A 21,422-nucleotide genomic window follows, 5' to 3' on the forward strand; every position below is an offset into this window, starting at 1 on the left:
TGCCCCATACATTAAACATTGTTTGTCTAAAGTAAAACAACAAGAAAATAGCAATATAGCCTACAATTCTTCAAATATAGGACCTTGAATATTCTCATTTGCACCTTAGTGCTTTAGCATGGACCTGCAACAACTGTCTTTGAAACTTTAACTGCAGTAAAACCAGAACAGCCTGAAATCAAGCCTGCCTTTAAAAATTACTACCAAATACCTTCAATGGAAGGAGGCAAGACTGAGAGAAAAAAAGAATTCTAGGTATTCATAAAAATAAATCAAGCCTTGTCCTGCAATAAGTGGAAGCTGAATCAGCAGAAACCTTTGAAGACCATACCTTCAGAAATGTGTGCTTTTATTTTTTTAAACCATGACTTATGCCTGGGCACTGAATGCCTGTTTTCCTAGAAGCTGCTGCATACCTTTTCCAATGACTCAAATGACTTTTTGTTCTCTGTTGCATAAAGATCTCTCTCTTCTTCCCCTTTTGCAATTCGATATTCTTCCTGCTTCCTACAAAAAAGTAATGAAAATCTAATTCTGCATCTGTTTTGACAATGCTGAAAAGTTATATGATCCATTCTCTTTAAAGGATCTAGCTAAAAAACCCTAACACCTAATTCCATTACATTAATAATTACAGACATTATTATTACTCAAACACCTATAGCATACATCCTCTCATCTCCAGATAGAGAAGATGAATATTCAAGAAAGTCTTCCTTGCAAAAGACAATATAATAAACCTTTTCAGCCCCATTTTTAAGCCACATTTTCGCCATTCCATTTATTCTACCTCCTAACACCAGGGAAGTCTTAAAAATTTCAGAAGCGCAGCAGCACATAATGGCTGTACCATTAAAAAGAAATATTTAGCTACTGTTATTAATTCTCCTTTTCCCAGATGCATACTGACAGTACTTTTGAAAGCAGCTAACTGTTTTAGCATGTCGAGTGCTCAGTGCTGCTTCTGGTCGTAACACATCGTCCCCCAAAGTCTCACAAAAGTACAGTCTCTTTGAACTCTTTCACATAAATTAATTTAACCTATATCCCTTTATCCTGGAAAAGAATCAAAGAATCTAGGTAACCTAGTTGTCCTTTAAGATGACTTAAAATATTGAAATATGGAAGAATATTTCTCTACAAAACTAGAGCAACTCCCATTTATTTTTATTGAATGGACTTTACAATTAAGAGTTTTTAAGCACAGCTGACCGTAACACTGACTTGTTCCAATTTGTTAACATGTATCTACTTTACCTTAGGTCTAACAGCACTAGATTTAGAAAAAAAACAACATGATGTGTTCTCCCTAGTCATATCTGCAGCCCAGTAAGCTGTCTACAGACCTGAGTAAGCTTGGTGGAATTTCTGGTACAACAACTCTTCGTCTCCAAGCCTGAAGGTCTCGCTCAGTAGCCATCTGACTTCGTGGAGCATTCTGATGCATCTGACGCACACCTTCAACTTGCCCACTACGTCGCAGACCAATATTGGGAGGAGACTGGATGTCAAAACTTGGTCTTCTAAAAGCTAAAACATACAAAACATTTTTTCCAGACTACACAGAATTGGAACCTTGTTTCTTCTTACTACAGGATAAAAAAAATTAATACTTTACAGATTTTTATCTCCACAATTGTAACTATATGACTAGATGACCAGCTATCACCTTCAGGAAATTATGTCTTGTAGACAGTACAGTGAGATTACACATATACTTTTAAAATGGTTATTTCTACTACTATTTTAATACAGTGAAAGGAAGTGTAATGTGACAGAGGTGTTCTTCTGAACTATTTCAGGCAGCTCCGATGCTAGTGAGGTTCTAAAAAGCACTTTTCCTGGACCTTAGCTTACATAACTAAAACCACCAGGACACAGATCAAAAGAGTGTCTGGTTTAAATCTGGAAAGAAGGGAGCAAGGTACCCAGTTTGAATAATGGTGAAATACTTACTTTGCAAACTTTAGAGGAGAATAAATGTAGCTCCTATAAATATTTGAGTGCTCTACAAATATTATTAAATAGGCAGTGCTCTACAAGAACTACAATTATTGTTCTTTAAAAGGAAACGCAAAAGCCTTTGCTTTGTAATTTAATCACAGGAGTAGCAGTGTTTTAATGAATAAGACGACCGTAACCAGATATCACTATGTTAAGGGAATCTCAGCCCCCAAAATAACATTAAAGTGAAAACCTGTTTGAAATATTTCATGCAGTGTAATAAAAGTGGAGACAGAACAATTACCTAAGAATTTATCAGCAACTACTAACCTCTTCTAGGTGTTCCTTCCCCATTTTGTGGGCCACCTGAAGCAGATTCTTGATCGGCTCCAGTTCTCTGATCTTGTTGTAGCTGTAATTGTCTAATCATGCCATCGAGAATGCTGGGCTCCAAGCCTTGTTCATCCTGATCAACTGTCTGCTGGCCTATAACTTGTTCAACCACTTCTCCATCACCTTGCAAGTGTAATACAAATAAAACAAAGGGGTTCAGTTAACTAACTGACGATAGCGAATGAATCTTATTGTTCACGTCAGTGAGACATGTTCTACAGCTAAACACAATGAAAACCATTCTTGAAAATATTCCAATTGCTTATTCCAAATGAGACATTTATGGAATCTACAGCTCAAACACAAGTTTGTGCATACCAATGCCCACAGAAAATAATTAGACATCCATGTGAACAACCGATGTTTTGGGTTTTTTGGGGCTTTTTATCACTGTGGGACCTTTCAGCATCTTTAGTGAACATAAATACATGACAGTTAGCATGTGAGAAAACGAATGGCATTTTTAAATCACCTATGTCAATATCTACTCTGTTCCCATTCAGAATTACTACAGTAACCCTAACTTCTGGATGTACGTCTTTAGTGATACTGGTCTTACTTGTTGCTACATATCCGAGTTGAGGAATCAAATGTTCATCTGCACAATTCTCTCTTCCTGGCACCAATCTTTGATATTTTGTTGGATGAGGGTTTCCATCCACGTCTACTAAAAAGGGAGGGGGCATAAGATGAGGAGCCTGTTGAGTCTGCTCATCTAGGACGTAATTGTTAGAGTCTCGAATAAGTGGCCGATAGTCAGTGTGGAAGAACATCTGATCAGGAATCTAGAAAGAAATGAAGTTTTTATGTTATCAATTTGAAAAAAAGAGTATGTTAAAGAACAGAGAAGAAAAAGCGACACTAAAATATCTAAAATCTTAAAGGTAAAAGAACAGGCAAGTTGCCAATAAAAAAGAGTTATGCATAGCTACAATTAACCTGAATGGGTGTTGCAGTACTCTCATTTTTGATAGTGCTTTTGCAGGCACCAAAATGCTTTTAGAAAACAATGAACTGAGGTAACTTAAAGCAGAAGCATTGCTTTACACTTTAAAATATTTTAAATCTCATTATATTTTATTTTTGTCCACACAATTAAGAAAAGTTTCCTTGATTTCCATGCAAGGAAATCATTGTCTAAGGTTCAACATAAGCTCTCAAAGTTAAGTTCTTAATCATGCAATGTCTACCAGAAATTTCTTCTGCAACTGAAACAGCCTGTTAAATCCACGCAGCTGAAGGAAATCAGTTACACAAGTATTAGATCACAGTCAGAATTTTGCTCCTGGCAACAACGAGCAAGATGAAGAGAATAAGTTTCAATTTCAGCTAAGAATGTACAGGAAGAAAAAAATAATTCTTTAAAATGACAAACATGGAATTACCATTGCAAAAAAAAAATTGAGGGGGAAGTGAAGTAAAGCATAGGCCAGAACTGCACTTTTGAGAGCTATTTCAAAGAAATGGAAACACACGTATTTATCAAAACAAGAAGGGAGCACGCAGATAGATTCAAAAAAGCAAAACATTCATGCCATGTGCATTTTTCTAACATTTCAAAATCCAGTGTTGGCTAAATATTTACTTTTGCTTATTTTAATAAACTTGAATAAGGAAAGGTCTAAAGAACTACAAGTTCTAATAACTGAAATAAACCAGCAAATTATTCTTAACATACAGACAGTCTGCCTTCTTGTTAATTAGGCAGTAATGCAATAAACTTTGTGATACATTCTAATCTTTAAACACAAAGCTATTTTCAGAAATTAGAAATAAAAGTAATTTTGAGGTTGAACAATTACCATGCAAATTAGCTGGCTGGAAGATGAAAATGTATTCCAGAAAAGTTCTTGGGAGCTACTCTCAAGGGAACATTAAGACACTGGTCGTTTCTGCTGTGCCAGGACCATACATACAAGAGAACTCTCAGACATCAAGGAACCTGTTATGTTTAGACCCCGTACCCATACAAAACTCTTTTTTACAGACGGTGTTTTAGAGGAATGAATGTAACTAATCTAATTTCAGTTAGAAGCTTGAATAAACAGTTCTAATAAAAAGCTGAACTTACCTTTTCATAAGGCCTGCTACAGCCAAAACCAAATATCAGTAGATGCCCGTGAGAATCTGTACATGCAAAATGCTGCCCATCTGGTGAAAATTTGCAGTCAAAAACAGCACCATGTCCTTGGCCTTCGATCTAGATTGAAGGAAAGAAACTCAAGACTATTTGACCAATTTAACTTTTTTGTGCAAACAACAATGCAGCATCAAAAATTAATTACTCTATCAAAAGCAGTCATTTGCCTTTCAAATACCTCCATTAAAGCACAAATAATGTTGTTACATCAGTTTATTTCTTTTACCCTCGATATGCAAATTTAAGTCCCAAATCATACAGTCTTAAAAGATGCACTAAAGGGTACAGAAACTTCAGAAAAAAAACAAAAACAAAAACAAAACACCAAAACTTTTTGAGGCTTTTTAGCTGTTAGTATACTGCTTAAAAGTAAACCGCAGCTAACATGCTGATTTTGTTAAACCACTCTCAAGAAAAGCACAGGGAATCTTAAAGAAAAAAAAAAAAAATCACTTTGCTATTGACTGTAACCAGAAAAAAAAAAAGATTGAGAAATTAACATGAACACTGGATCATAACTTAAGTCTCAGAGAAAATAACCTATTTTAAAGTGTTAATCGTGAGCTGTCAAATGGAGTGAATGTCATGGAAGCTCTCAAGAAGAATTGCACCAATCCACTACTGCTTATGGTAATAATGTTATCATTTTTAAGACAGTTGAGAACACAAATATTTGTTCATAAGACTCTTGAAATGACAGTCCTCTCTGTCTTTTAGATGGCGCCTCATCTCATTTATGGAAAACTGTTACTATGAATGAGGTGCAGCAACAAAAAGTGGTAAAGCCTTGGCATCAACTATTCACAACACCTCACAGACCAAGAAATCCTGAACAACAGGTGAAGTCTGTACAGCTCAGACATTGACTATGATGAAAGTAAAGTCCTGCTCTGCTCCCTCATACCTTACATTCCTCACACCAAACTGCACGTTCTCACAACTCATCTTCCTTGTCTCAGAATCTTATCAAGACCTCCCTGACCAAACTCAACTCAGAAGCCCTACGGGAAAGCAGCAGTGGAAGCAAGTAGGGAATACTTTTGCAGCAGATTAGTGAACGGACTCAGATTAGTAAAAGGTCCAGTGAGAGGCACCTGATTCAAGGTAGAGAATGGAAGTGGGCAGCTGGGAGCAGATGAGGGAGGCAATCCCAGCCCTCCTTTTCATGCAACATTAAACTGTTAAAACTGGCTCCTGCTTTTCTCTAGAGGTTTATTCAACGGTAAAAGTTCTAGAGAAAAACAAACTCATAGATTTTGCTGGTTTGGGTTTTTATTGGTGTGTTTTGGTTGTTTGTTTTTTTCGTGTTTTTTTTTGTTTTTGTTTTTTTCCCCCCCATCTGAAAGTTGCAGGGGATGTGTACGTTAGTTAAACTAGTGTGTGAACACACTGCTGTGTGTCAAGAAAAAACAGAGTTTAGAAAAGGTCTTACCATGTTAAAATAATGCTTTGTTTTCGTGCCTTTGGTAATGTCCCAGATAAAGATGTTGCCATCATGACCCGCAGACAGCATTATCCTGGAATCAAAAGGATGGGTCTCCAAGACAAATACTTCATCTGCATGCCCCTAGAATTTAAAATTGCACATCATGTGCAAACAAGAGGACGTAAATCCACAGCAATAGGATAGTTACAGTAGAGCTGCCTCCAAAAATATATGGACTTCTACAAATTCCACAATATAGCTATCTGGACTGCTACTTGTGGCATATAAGTAGGGCAAAACTCCAGGCAGACAAACAGACTTTACCATTCTAAATTTAATAATTTTCTAGATTCAAGCAAGAACTCTACAAATACGGAGCTTTTGCCAAAGGACAGTGAACTATTCAATGGGCAAGCATGTTATTGCACAAAACCTTTTATTTATTCCATGGGAGAGGCAAGTTCAACACAGCAGGTAGGGAAAGGATTGTTCAAATGCAGAAGGAAGCAGCTAGTTTTGGTTAAAAAAAAATCCAAGAAATACTGCACTTGCTTTATCATTCATATAGAGCTTTCAAGAGAAATCAGATCTAATTATGAACAACACATACATGTCATTGCAATTCTAGGAAGACCATCTACTTCAAAAAGCAAGTAAAATTACATACCACCAAGTCATGAAGCAATTGCCCTGTACAGGAATTCCACACTTTGAGCAGATGATTATTCACAGCCGTAACGACATAGTTATCATTTTGGTTCCAAGCTATCATGGTTACTTTAGGCTTCATAAATTTGTCTTCTTCTGAACATGTGTCACTATTTTAAAGAGTTGAACAGGCATGAGATATTTTTAATTAGCCCATTTCAATCTCAAAATACAAAAACATAACTTGTTTTCCCATGTTAATAATGAGACAAGGGAAGGAAAGTTAAGATTTGTTTTGAAACTTTTGTCCATAAACTTCATTATTTTTGGAGCAATCAACTATAAAGCAAATCTGGTTTTCTAGCATACTTTATTTCATAGGACATGTGTCCTGGTTTGAGGTAAAACAGGGCCAATTTTGTTTAGTAACTTCGCTTCTTAGCTGGGCCTCTTCTAACTACTGAAATTAACTGCATATTGTGCAGACACTGCTCGGTCTCGGAGTGATAAGACCAATTGTTTATAGCTGATGCCCAGGCATGGTATGCAGAGAGGCTCCTGCTTACACTTATTGCTATAACACTCAAGGCCAAACAACTTCGTTATTTGCCACGTTGGAGGGTCGGAAGCGGAAAAGCATAGTGGGGTCCCACCTGCAGGGAGGAGTGGACAGGACAGGTGACCCAAAACTGACCAACAGGGTATTCCATCCCATCTGCCTCATGCTCAGTATAAAAGCTGAGGGATCAAAGGGTCAGTGCTCTTCCTTCAATGGCTGACGTCGGAGGAGGACTCTGTTTGTCTGCCTGTGATCCTGATCCTGAATCAACATCCGGAATCCTGTTCCCATCCGTCACTGAGTCCAGTCTGGGACTTTCCCAGTGCCAGCCGGTGACGTGATTGTCATCTTGGGAGCTTGATACGGTTTTGTATATTTTTCATTTTTATTTTATTATTAATATTTCATTAACGTAGTTTAGTTCCTTCTAAACTCATAAGTCTCTTTTTCCTCCTCTGCCTCTCTCTTTGAAGAGGGGTAGAGGGGAGCATCTGTCGGTCCCATCTGGGGTCCCTCAGGTCCCCAGTAGCGGATTTTGGCCTAAACCACGACAACATGATAAACTTTCCCATTTGAGAGGCAAGGCAAAAAGGCTTTCCTTTGTCATGTGACCTTGTCTCTTCTACAACTGGAGTCCTGACATAATTCCTTTAAAGATGTGGACTTCTTACAGTCAAAACCTTTCCAACTACCTCTGTTTCAGAAGCTAACCTCTACATTAAGTAAGCATTTTTTTCTGATTCCCAACATAAATATATTAAAGAGAGTATTTTGTATTAATCTCAATCTACTTCCTTGTTTCTCTCCCCAAAATACATTTATAGGATACTGTAACACTCCCTCTCACCATCTAAGTCAACTGAAGGAACAAGCTTTCTTTGACACCTACCTTCACACACTGTTATCCATATTCCATGTCAACTAGTAGCCTCTCTTACAAAGACTGTCTCTGAATTATACACAACTACAATTGTACATACTAACCCAGAAAGATACCATAGTCAAATCTCAAATATTAACACCTCCTCCTTTCTTAGTAAAACTACTTTTCCCCCCCATGGCTGCATCATAAAAGAAGAGCTTGTAATCACCCTCAAATCAACTAGGATACCCAAGGTTTGTTTTTTGTGTTCATTCCCCCCTTCATTTAATCACCTAGAAATTGTTTTCTGCTTAGCGTCTACAAAAGTTAACTGAGCATTCTGTACTCCTTTAAATCATCCACCTTCAGATTTATCAAGTGTCATGCAATATCCTCATCTTCATGTGTAATAACACTATTCAAACTGTGTGCCACCATCATATTTCATTAATGTACTTTTTAAAGTACAAAAGAATCAAGGAAAATAGGCAGCAAGATCAGTCCTTGAAGAAACCCACCTATTACCTGTCATGACCTCTCCTGGAAAGAGGTTATCGTCTACCTTATTTTTACTAATCTAAAAAATGTTTGTTCTGTTACATATCAGGTGTCTGGCTGAAATCCAGATAGACCTCTATTGCACTTTCTGTTAACTTTTTTCCTTAACAAAGGAAATGTAATTAATTTGGCACAGTGCACATTTGAAAGCTATATAAATATTTATGCATTTATTCAATCATGGAATAAAATGTAGCAAGTTATTACATCACCAGAACACCCATTTCAACCCCCAAAGACCACACCACTTGATCATAATATTGCTAAGACTTGCTCTAGTTTGACACCGTAAGTTAAGGGTGGTTGATGAATTTTTTAAGCTTTCTGACTTCACACAACAGATAAAAAAAGACAACACTTCACCTACCCTGGTAATCGATCAGACATATCCAACAAAATACTCCTCCATTCTGCCTGCTCAAAACGCCAGATTCGAGCTGTTCCATCTCTACTGCCACTTATGAACCTTGAAGAAATTTTAGAAGATAGTTAATTCATCCTTGAAAGAATTTGCTCTAAAGTATATTCAGTTACACACCACCACAATTTAAAACACTACAATGAAAGACTGATAGAAGTAAAATCTTCAATTTGTGTGCAAGACAATTTTTTACAGTTACTTGTACATTAGCTTTATATCCAGAAGCCCAAGAAAGAGTTTTTCTGAAGTGAAAAACTGAATATATTTGTCAAAACACATTGAATGGAGAAGCAAGTTACACAGTTAAACTCAATTCACAACTTCATCCTCAACTCCTTCTCAAGTACAATACTTTAATGAGGTATTTTAAGTAAGCCATACTGAAATTGTAGAGTATCAGATACTGAAGTAGAGGCAAGAATGTATCAGCACAGCAAAACCTGAGATGTTCCCACCCACAACTGTGCATAAAAGATGATCACCAGTGGTTTACTTTAAGATACCAAGGTGTAAACCACAGCAGTTCAGGCTTCCATTTCATGAACTGCTGAATTATCAATGCAGCAGAACAGAAATTCCTGGAGAGAGGAACTGAAATAAACATTGTAAAACACTTAAAGATAATCTCCCTAGTCCATGAATCAGAACCCTGAGAAAGACAGCTGACATACCTCCCACAGAAAAAGTTTGCGTGCTAGGTATATTATGACTGTGCTCTAATTGGCTGTGTTTCATTTTAATACTAATTATAAATCTTCAACATCTTCCATAGAAAGTGTCACCAAGCAAGAGAGCAGGTTTGCCCCTTTTTTTTTTTTTGGCACTGCCTTCAGAAGCAATCCATGCAAGCAACATGGATGGACCAGAGCAGTATGATGGCCCCAAAGACAAGAATAATTGCAGAAAAACACTTTTAAAAGCAAGACAACTACAACTTCCAAATCAAAAGTAGATTGTTACTGTTCTTACAGTTATCTGGCTTTCAAGAAGAGAAAAAAAACAATAACAATAAAGCTGCAACTTATGGCTGTAGATGTAGGTCTACCCTGAAGGCTAAAATCTGTATCTTCACTAGTGATAGGCCAAATCAGAGATCAATTTTGACTCCATTCTGTACTGGAAGTATGGGTGAAGCTTTACAAACAGAATTTACACAATGCTCCCTCCTCCCCCAAATCAGCTATAAAATTCCATTAAAGCCATTTCCGAGAAAAAAAAAAAAAAAGTAGGCTAGAAAAAAATGAAAAGGATTAAAACTTATTTTAGACCATTTGTATTGCATTTTCCCATTTCCTATTTTGATCCAGTGCTACCTAAAACTAAAAGGAAAAGAGGGAAGAGGAGGTTTATGAAATCATGAATACATTGGATATGTTAAAATACGGTAACATTCCCCCAGGTAAATAAAAACCCAGCCAGTCCGAAGACACTGTCTAACAAAGATTAATAGAAAGCTAAGACAGACAACTTAAGTATGATCTTCTGTATTAGGCCAAATTTCCCCTTTGAGTTCTAAATAAGTATAATTTTCTTACTGGAAACCTCCAGGTGGGAACAATAATACTTTTTTTATTCCAGAATAATGTACTGTTTGTTCACATTTGAGCATTTCTCAACCTACCTGTCACCACTGTTAGAAAACTGAATGCTGTCAACTTTGTCCTGTAAGAAAAAGTACAGTTTGTTAGAAATAATGCTTTCAAATAGAAAATACAGTTTTGAGAAATCTGAGCTTAGTAAAATCTGAAACAATGAAAAAATTGCATATTGTAAAGAAACATGCAATTACTCATCTTTATCACAATAAAAACTACAGGAAAAGTAGATAGCACACTTAGATTATCTTCAGAACTGAAAGTCTTCTCTACATACAAAATACGTATTGACCAAGCTTTTTCACTCTAACATAAACACTTAAAGTCAGATTCCGTATTACAGAAAACATACTAAGGCAAATGAAATGAAGATGACGAGTATTTTAAGATCTGCCCTTGAATGAGTTCTAAGGGTTGAACTAAATCTAAATTCTCTATAGTAAAACTACAGATTCTTTGTGCATCAAGTGCTGAAAAAAAAAATGACTCGACCTTCAGCACATAAATGTAAGCCAAGTTTCCCTTAGATTCCTTAGAAGACAGAGCCTGCTAGACTAAGGTACATAAATAAAAAAAATGAGAGTATTTTATCTAAGAAGTTCTTTTCCTAACAAGTACCAGTTCTACCAAGAATCCAAGCAAAGACAGACAGCACACATTACATAAAGTACATGGGGAAACAACACTAAACCAGCAAGCTGACTTATTACTTAGGAAGTATGAAGTAGCTTGCACAGCCACTGAAGACACCAATAAAGGTCAAGATGAACAGAAGTAAAATTCTGGAAACTCAATCCCATTTAAAGATTAAACACAAAAGGTGTCAAATGGTAAATAACTTGAGTAATGAAATCCACATTCTCAGCCTATCTACTTCCTGTATATAGCATATAATATGTAAGTGGCGAGGCACACTTGCAGCAGAGGCAAGCAACTGAGCAAACCACACACTTTAAAATTAGAGAAATGTACGACATCCAGTTGAAAAGACAGAATTTAAATATCATCTTGATACATTCCAGCCTTTAAAATGGTTAAGTCACATTGAGATGACTGGCTGAATTTCTGCATAAGTTCTAAAAGTATTCAATAAAAGAATATTGCTACAAACCCACTAGCAACATTAACCTGCAACTCCAATACTGCTTGAAGTGACTAATTATTAGATTTAACAATCTTACTTACAGCATGACTTTCCAATTCAGCTATTTTCTCAGGTGTTTCCGAGCCAAAAAAATACATCCTGATGACATGGTCAGTGCTGCCAGTTGCTAAAAACATACCACCTGTAAAAAACAAGCAATAATTAAGCTACTGTACAAGAAATTAAAACAGATCACCAACATTTCTCAGATGCCTAGTTTGAAAAAAAAAAAAAAAAAAAAAAATCTGGAGACTGTTACATATTTTATGCTCTTCCACTGCAATATGGATGTGGAAGGAAATCCTCCTCACCTCAGAAAGCTCTTTCAGCCATAGTAAAACAAAATAGTCATACTTAGTGTTGCAAAGATTTAAAAATATATAACTATGGGAGCGATGAAACACCTAACTCTACTAATTGCGCACAGAAGCCTTTGATTATGGGGAATATGGCTAGTCATCAATATAAGTACACCAGTATTTAGCTGTGGTAGCAGCAATACTAAAATCTGCCTCTTGGCAACTGTAAGTGCTGTCGAGAAAACCCCAAACATAACCCAATGCTATATACTGACAACGTAAACAAGCTACACTTTGATTTATATTTTATTTCTGAAATTCCCCAAGTTTCTTCTAATGTTCATGCTGCCTGGTACTAGTAAGGCTTCCCACAAGTCACCCATGTGATTAGAATGAAAGAAGACTACAAGCCAGGAGTGAAGCACATTTATAGATTTGCGGACTCTTAAGAAAGAGGGGATCTTTATGACTATCCCTGCATACAATTGGCACAGAATAAGGAGCACCTACCACTGGCAGTAACAACTTCCACTGCTGTTGACCGTGGTATCTTAGAGAATTAATTTTGCAAATCCCTGACATTATATTAAGAGATTAAGCAAAAATAAAAAGCCAGTAAAGATGGATAAAAAGTTAACAAGCACCAGGTGACTTTTACTTCTGTAAAATCACCAACGGCAAAAGGAAAATAGTATCGTTCAGTTCAACAGTCTTTCCTTGTTAGCTGAGGCAAGTCACGTTATTTAATTATGTTACAGACCAACAATACACATACACACAATTACTTACTACACAGCTGTTGGTTTTGTATATATTTTAAAGCTGTCACCAGCTTTATGTAACCAGAGTATATAACCAGAGTATTATAATAACTACTAATGAGGAAAGAAGAAAAATCATAATGCTAACCTCAATCTGTACATGACTTACCTACACTGAATGAAGAACAAAGCATCTGAACCCCTGGTCTAGGTTTCTCTGTGAATTTCACTGGCCGATTGCTTAAAAAGAAGAGATACTTGAAACAGGACATGCGACACAATACTTGTCTTTTATCAACATTTCAAAACATAAAGGTATATTTCTTCAAACATCTACATAACAGGTACCTTTTAAATACATACAGTAACATCTGTAAATCTTGCAGAGGAGGATGAGCAATAAGGTTTAGATTTTAAAATTACTGTACACATATACACAAATGATATTTGAAGCCCACACAGCTTATGACTCTTCCTATTACCTACCAAGGATAACATGACACACCAAAGAACGTTTATTCTCTCTCAACATTAAGTAAGTATGATTTACCCCCTCCATAACATATCCACAAAGTACTGAACTCTTGCTCTTACATTACAAACTAGCAACAGTACATAAAACCATCAAATTTTACAGAAGTTTTGCACCATTGTGTACACGGTGATTTAAAAGACTGGTTTCCTGTTCTGCAAGTCATATATGTACTCTGCCAGATGACATGGCCATAATGTCACAGAAAGTAGCTACTAAGAACTACATTAAGAAGAAATTCAGCAAACTGTGCCACTGACCATTATAGGTTTCTACTCATTATTCTACTGCTTTTCTGTTCAAGTGTCTTCTGTTTATCAAAGGAAGTGTTGAGACCTTCAGTATATTTCTCATGTTTGTATGATACACAGTACAAAGATTCAAATCCTGAGAATGCTCCTTTGAAACCTACCAATGTTTAAACCAATTTAAGTCCATGCTTAAACTAATTTAAACAATTTTTATATCTTATACAATCCTCTAAATTAATTTTAGAAGGAGAATAATTAAGGATAATTTACAGCCCTGAAAGATTATTCAGATGAAACTATGACTTTGATAGTTTTTGCTGCAATTTTACTACCTTAAGAACACAAGTTTGAATTAAAAAGCAAAATAATATTCTGCTTTCTAAAGTACTGATTTTATTTTTTTAAATGGCTGCTCTAATGTAAAATGCATCATTTTCTACCAACTACCATTATATGGCACAATACTAGATACAGATCTCTTCTTTCTGGTATTTTTTTTTTTTTTTGTATAAATAAACAGCAATCACGTATAGCACATTTAAAAACTACCCTGAATGTACTCTGCATGTAAGTTCTGTAAGAGACATCCTAAAACTACAGGACTGTTGAAAACTCAAGTGAAAAGCTTGATTATACTATCCCAACATAGTTACACTTGCAGCAATTCCAGTTGTCCTACATTTGTACTTTTAGTGCAGCAAGAGTCAATATATTTCCCAACTCATCTCCCAAGTCAAAGGAATAACAAATTTGTAAAGGATGTAGTTAGTGATGGTGCTTTAAAATAATTACATAATAGATTATTTCCTCAACATTTTTATTATCACAAAACCCCAAATTTTTTTAGCTTGTTAAAATAAGTTGAGGGCTTTTAATCAAGCACAGTACGGCACACAGTTAACCAGCAACTCATTTACATACTTGAATTTCATGGAATCTGTATCCCATTGCCAAAAGCAAACAGTTCCATCTGCACCAGTAGAGACCATGTATCGCATGGAGCCTTTCACCATTGGACTAAACTAAAGAGAAGAAAGTAAAATCAGACACATACAAACCCAAATATTTAAAAAGTATTTATGAACTTCTAAACATATTAACATAAAACCTTGATTTACTTTGGATTTTTCAACTAAAACTGCTACAGCAGTTCTTGATAACTGTCATTTTTAATGTTTACAAAATAATGTCTCCAATACTTTAAAGTAAGTTCGTGGTCTGTGTTTCAACTATTACATTACATAAAGCCAATTAATTCACTGCTTGGTTTTTTTGAAGTCGTAACGAACCACAATCATTCACTACAAATTTTGTCAATGAATGAAGTAATGAGCAGAGCAGACAAAAAAAAACAAACACAGACGTAAGTTTCACTAGACAGGCTTACTTTTAAAATTCTATAATTAAGCAAAGCATTAGTTACAATAGTTGAGTATGTGCAACCTAGCATCACGTATAAATTTATAAGTTCTCACACATACTTCTTTGAGACACGGATTTAGTGCTATGCACAGAGCTACCGTTCAGAAAACTTTACAGAACACAAGTTACACAAGTTGATTAAACTGTTCAATTACTACTACAACTGTTCGAAACAGCCATATAAGTTGTATGTATTGCAATTACAGCGTTATTAAGAATGCCTAAACAAAAAATAAATCCACAATACTATAGTAAAAGAAACACCATGAATAAGTGCTTTGCCATTAAAAAAACAAAGAAATAAAAAATTGCAATGAATGCCACAGAAACTCTGCAAATAGGGCGATTACTCTCAGAGGCAGCATTTTGAGAAAACTGCAGAATTATTTTTTGTACTGAACTTCACAAACTGGCAGGTAGCAATACTTCACCCCTCAACATAAGCCTGTTTGTCTCACTGGAAAACACAGCATATCCAGATAATGAGCTACTACTTTATCTGTTAAATAAGGAACTACAAAGGCCAAAATGAGACTGAATCCAAAGTACTACCAATAGCACTTATAGTATCACAACACTTTCAAATTTAAATATACAACACATTACACTGAACATCTTTTCACTTTTGAAATAACTTCTATTTCTGAGATTAAGACAAATACCCACATCACAGAAGTTCTAAGAATCGCACAGTGGATCAGAACACTCACCCATATAAACCAGTATATCGCATCTCCAGTAACAGACAAGAGGAGGACGTGATATTTCCCAGAAATTCTCTTAGGTTCCAACAACTCAAATATTACAGCCAGTGATATTTTTTAAGTGAAGGATTCCTGACACTGTCTTCAGTTAAATACTCAGGAATTTCAGACAGGCAAGGAAGTGGGGTTTACTTTTTTTATTTTTGAACTGCAGTTAAAAACCCACAGTTTCTCTTGTAATTTTGACTAATTTTTGTCATCAGTATTTAGATGTTCAGTTTTTAATATTCCCACAGGCAGTCACAGAGAAATAATTTCTGTCATGTGAAAACCACAATGACAGTCACAGTGAAAGTTACTTGCCATTCATGTGCCAGCCTTCATGGGAAACAAAACATCAGTTCCTCGCACTTGGACATGAAAAAGTAAAATGTATACTTGGCAAGCTACTTCTTAACCTAGTAATAGCAACCACAAAGTACTTTTCTCCACAAACAGAAAATGAACTATTCTTCCTTTTCAAAAAGTTATAACACAAAGATAGAAGGCTCTATTGGTGTAGAGCGTTCATGTAACTGCATTTCTCAACTTCAATCAGCAACCAAGGAAACTGGTTATTTCTTACCAATATGACAGCTAGCTCATCTTAGGGTATCCCATCAATCTAAATCCCACTACTAAAGCAGACTCTTAACTTTTCAAATCGGGTGCGACAGCATCTTTTTTTTTTTTTCCCCCGAATTATTTCTTGTTTTCTACTATTTGATAAAATACCTTCAACCTTTCCATACCACACTGTCAAGTGAACCTTGAGTTTCATGGACTGGCTGCTTCTTACAAACCATCTACGTTATTTGTGCTTCAGTATGTAGAAACACTTAACAAGACATACCTGTAATGAGGTAATGGACCCTGTGTGTCCATGGAGGACCGCAACGGGTGCACATGTTCTCAGACACCACACTCTGATCATTTTATCACAGCTTCCTGCTGCAATCATAGTGTTCTCATAATTGACAGCCATATCGGAAATCTCTGCCGAATGTCCTCGTAATGTGGCAAATAACCTGCCATTATGAGTTGACCATATCTTTACCAAACAGTCATCTGAGCCCTACGAAGAAATATTTATTATGCTCAGCAAGGATTTTCAAAGACGTTCAGGAAAAAAAGTTTAGTGAGGTTCTTTAAAGGAAACCTAAAACTTTTCCACAGCTTGGTAAATTACACTTCTATTATAACTATGTATGCTACTTAAGCTGAAAGAAATAAAATCATACAACCAACATTTAAAAAGCCAAAACATTCACTTATGGTTCAGGATTACACTGCAATCACCACAGATCTATACCATATAATGCAAAAAGTCTGGGATAAGTTTGAGGGGATCCCTTACAGTAATGGCAAGGGCCAATGAAAGTACTGTTCTGTAAATGCAATCTATCCTCTGCTACTTCGTAAATATGAAACACGCTTAACATCAAACTACAGCACTGCATAAAGCTCCTACATCAATGTCAACACATGACCAGATATTAAGTACAATAATTTCTTATATGCTTTGGACCTTTAATTACATCAAATTGTTCTACTTAAGCATGGTGATGGAGCTAATCAGCTATGTTTTAACACTACTGATATCAACCTCCAGAAGTTTTAGCATAACATGTATTCCAAAGTTCTTTTCCTTGCATCCATCTAGAACTATTTTCAGATTTGGATCTATGTCATCAACTTACAGTAAATATTCTATGTCCAGTCCTATCGAATGCAACACAATATACAGAAGAAAGATGGCCAAGAATCCGTCTGTGCATCTTGACATGCTGATACATACTTCCTGGAAATGAAGTACTGAACTTTGCATATCCAGTTAATTGTTTTGCTCGATGTACTTCCACTAGAATACAAAAAAATCAAAGAATAAACATATCAATGTTTAAAACAAGTCTATTCTAAAACATGACTTTATTTAACTTCCATTAATATATTACTTAAGGATTTACTCAGTGACTTTCTGATATCATAAAGTCAGGGGGGTTTGTATTTGTAATTTTTTCTATGTATAAAACCAAAACAGTATTTTAAACTCACTCCAATCAAACCTTCAGTTTCTAAATAAGACGTGCTAAATCTTATCTTTATTTTCCCATGCCTTTCTATGCCTTAAATCATACAAGAGTCCTTCTATGCAAAGCAGAATGATTTGTATTTTCTGTAGGTTAATCTATTTAATACAGGGTCTTTACAAAAGAAAAAGATGTCATCTAGAGGCTACTGTCTCACTAGTGCCGTAAGCAGACCTTTGTGCCCAATACATAACTCCAGTGAAGTCATATGAAGTTCTCCAGATAAACCTCCGGATCCAGTTCTGAGGTGCAATTTTCAGCATCGTAGCAAGGCCAGCATCAAGATGCACATTGTACACTCACAGCAGCAGTTTAAGTGTTCTAAAGAACTTACCAAGATTTGGTGGTGTGCCATAGTTCACAGGAATTTCAGGAGGTCTTCCTCTATGAAGAGCAGCAAATGCAGAGCCCTTCCAAACAGTGTTCCTGCAATCTTGAAAACCAATTGGTTGAAGTTTGTCATAAGTACATGTTAAAAATGCCAAGAAAACTGCAGTTCCAAAACACAGTAAAAAAACATACCTACAGGTAATCTCAAACACAATATTAAAACAACTGAAAAAATGGAACCCCAAATGCCCCAAAACTTTTCATGAACAGTGTAATGCCAGAGGAGAGAAAAATCCATTTAATATAGTAACAGAAGCAGAAAAAAAAAAAAAAAACCAACACAACCAACTCTGAAATGACTCCTAAATCGTAATGCCCCTGCAGGTCATGTAACACAAAACTTCTCAACTGAGTTTTTCCTACTCGTTCTCAGTGCAAAGCATTTAAGATTTTTAACATTTTCATGAATATTTATTCATAAATATTTGTTGCATATTGAATAGTATGAAATTATTTAACTAGATGATCTCAAGAGGTCCCTTCCAAGCTGATAATTCTGTGATTCTTAAAAAAAAAAAAAAAAAAAAAAATCCTACACTGACAGTTATTTTGACATCCCGATTTTCAAGACAGAACAGTGTCATTCACTGTGCATCCTTTAAAGCAGTTAGGAGAGATAACTGAAAACACAATGGTATCCCAAAAAAGTTCCACATCATAGTATCTAGCTACCCATCAGAATACCCCCTCCCAGAAACATTCAAAGAGATGAGTCTAAAGCTAAAATATACTCTATCAAAAAGTATGGGCTTATGCATTGTCAACCATTCCCTTTAAGTTACGCACAAGGACTTTCTTCCTGTGTATGTACAGAATTCACAAGTACTAACTTTGATGCCATTTGCATTAACCAAGAAAACTTTCAGAAAACTGTTGTTACTGTCTCACATTTGCACTGAACAGAGTACAACTGCTACCGCATTCAAAACAGCATAGGCCAATATATCACTGGGAGTGTCGGGAGATGTTAGAGAAGTAGCACCTGTGTCCTGATGATTCATTATATTGCAGTAACACTGAAAACTGGCCAGCCTCAGCACTCAGAGTAACAATAATTCTTGTGATGAAACTTAAAACATAGTTATACCATTAATACACAAATCACTGGTGTTTTGGTTGATTAAACACAGTAGAGAGGAAGTGGCAGCCAATTTCGGTAAAAGCTCACTACTTTTAAGTATTCCAAAAGTCTTGACCATATACTTATGAAAACGTTTCAAATAATAAAGAAACCATACCTTTTGCTGTACGTAACAATGACTGTCTCCCTGCACCAAGTAAGGAATTCACTCTCGAAATGCTGGGTGGTATCTCCTTATCCAGTATAGGGCCAATACGCTTGCAAATTTGTAACAAATGGTCTGGAGCAACATGTTTGTTGGACAGCACCTGACAGAAATTTAAGTTTTAAAAATATATATGGTACATCCAGAACAGTTGAATCTAAAAGCATCAATACTCACAGGTATATTAAACATTATTTAAATATTTTTAAGGTCAACTTACAAAACAAAATCAATTCTATTAAGCTCTGATCTAGTAAATTCAGCAAGTATTCTCCAAGTATGGGCGAGCTGTAGTAACATAACTGCAGTGAAATTACTTATTGCACATCAGTATTTTACTACTGAAAATCTGCAATATTCACATGTATGGCACCCAGTTGTCCAGCACCCTACAGTGAGTGTCTTCACCCAATTCACACATTTTTTTTTTAATTAAAAATAAAAGATAAAATTCAAACCCTCATAACTCAAGGTCATGGAGAGTTTTGTTGTAATCAAGCACAAGATTTTATGCAACTAGTACTTCAGCCACATAGTGATTGTTCAGTAAACTGCAAACTAGCAGGTTTGAGTACAATCTCTCTGGAAATAGTTTCCTTGAGGAACCAGTACTACATAGCATAAGACTGCCCTACTTCCTTAAACTAAAAGGATCAAAACAGTCATCTGTCCATTTAGGAAGGATCCAATACTATCTACATGTAACAATCTACAAAAATACACCTTCCCCCTCAGTCAGCTGTCTCAGTCAAGAACAGATGTGTGTGGTTTTTGAGCATTTTTCCCCCCTCTTCTTTCTGGAAGTTCAATGAAAAAAAAAAAAAAAAAAAAGCTTATCTAACTATAAAGTCAGTCACAATAATGCAGAAGCTAAATACGCAAAGTAGAGTTTACCCAGACTCAAGTAAACCAAACCATCAGAATCATAAATTCAAACTATTGGGGAGGTCTGAATCAGCAGGCACAAACAGCTCCATGCTTACTCCACTCTGATCTGGCCACGCGAAAACCAGTTAGACCCAGAAGCCACACTGCTACTTCAGCAGCCAGACTATTCTGAGCCAATACACCCAGGAGAGGCAGAGGGCCACACCAACGCAGGTATGTGGCCTCTGGCCCACGTAGCTCAGAACACAGGCAGAACTAGCTCCTGCTTACGATGCTATTCCCTTAGCCTACTGACTGAATTTAGATGAAGGAAGTCCTGACAAGGCTGATCTCGTCATCAGAACAGTGGGAATAAAAATACTGCGTGCTGTCATGTAAGATCTGTTCACCAAGAAGTTGCCCAAATACACACTGAGTACTGAGAACACACGACTTACGCCACAACCTAATACTTGGTTTAATAATAAAAATCCCAGTAATGTATAAATCTTGCAGGGGTATAGGTTGTATTCCTGGTGTGGCGGAGAGGTGGTAGTTATCAGTAAAATAGTTAACATTACCACACATCCAAATCTATCCAAGCAAATCAGCTCATCGTATGCATAAGGTTGATTATGAGAAATAAATTCGGTAGTCCAAAGATTACAAAATGCACTTCTTTATCATTTCTTCATAAGTTTTGCCTCTTGAATTGATACAGAGCAGTACCAGCCACAACATTCAGGACAGAAAGCTGAGCATACTTTATGCCAAGCATTATAAAACATTTTGCTTGCATGCCATCATCCGAAGTACATATTCCAAATGCAATCTCTGATAGAAGCATGCATACAAAACCTTGCAATTAATTTCCTTTTTAAGTATTTTGACTCGTATTTTGGAAGAACAGTTATTTTTAAGTCTTGCTCCAATTCCATAATGAACAAATAAAAAGAAAAGAAATAATTGTACCACGATTGCATTTGTCTGTGGTCTCTGCAAATTCAGAGTGAGACCAGTGGGACAAGAGGTTCCCAAAGCCCCTCAAAAGTAGACTAAACCCCCCTTCAGAAGACTAATTTGGATATTCT

At 36.1% G+C, this 21,422-nt stretch overlaps 1 protein-coding gene across 1 annotated transcript in view; it reads right to left on the reverse strand.

Annotated features, from left to right (window-relative positions):
* BRWD1 (bromodomain and WD repeat domain containing 1) overlaps positions 1 to 21,422 on the reverse strand; it is a gene marked incomplete at its 5' end in the record, with an annotated part of 62,546 nt that overhangs the window by 38,974 nt on the left and 2,150 nt on the right. The window contains 16 exons of the mRNA XM_082489728.1: positions 417 to 507; positions 1,347 to 1,530; positions 2,275 to 2,460; positions 2,897 to 3,122; positions 4,409 to 4,537; positions 5,910 to 6,044; positions 6,571 to 6,721; positions 8,898 to 8,996; positions 10,573 to 10,613; positions 11,732 to 11,832; positions 12,920 to 12,990; positions 14,455 to 14,555; positions 16,552 to 16,773; positions 17,399 to 17,559; positions 18,123 to 18,221; positions 19,417 to 19,567. Coding sequence (XP_082345854.1) covers positions 417 to 507; positions 1,347 to 1,530; positions 2,275 to 2,460; positions 2,897 to 3,122; positions 4,409 to 4,537; positions 5,910 to 6,044; positions 6,571 to 6,721; positions 8,898 to 8,996; positions 10,573 to 10,613; positions 11,732 to 11,832; positions 12,920 to 12,990; positions 14,455 to 14,555; positions 16,552 to 16,773; positions 17,399 to 17,559; positions 18,123 to 18,221; positions 19,417 to 19,567 — 2,148 coding nt within the window. The remainder of the gene's footprint in view (positions 1 to 416; positions 508 to 1,346; positions 1,531 to 2,274; positions 2,461 to 2,896; positions 3,123 to 4,408; positions 4,538 to 5,909; positions 6,045 to 6,570; positions 6,722 to 8,897; positions 8,997 to 10,572; positions 10,614 to 11,731; positions 11,833 to 12,919; positions 12,991 to 14,454; positions 14,556 to 16,551; positions 16,774 to 17,398; positions 17,560 to 18,122; positions 18,222 to 19,416; positions 19,568 to 21,422) is intronic.

Source organism: Vanellus vanellus, assembly GCF_965231255.1.
Source record: "Vanellus vanellus genome assembly, chromosome: 1".
In the NCBI taxonomy this organism is placed as follows: domain Eukaryota; kingdom Metazoa; phylum Chordata; class Aves; order Charadriiformes; family Charadriidae; genus Vanellus; species Vanellus vanellus.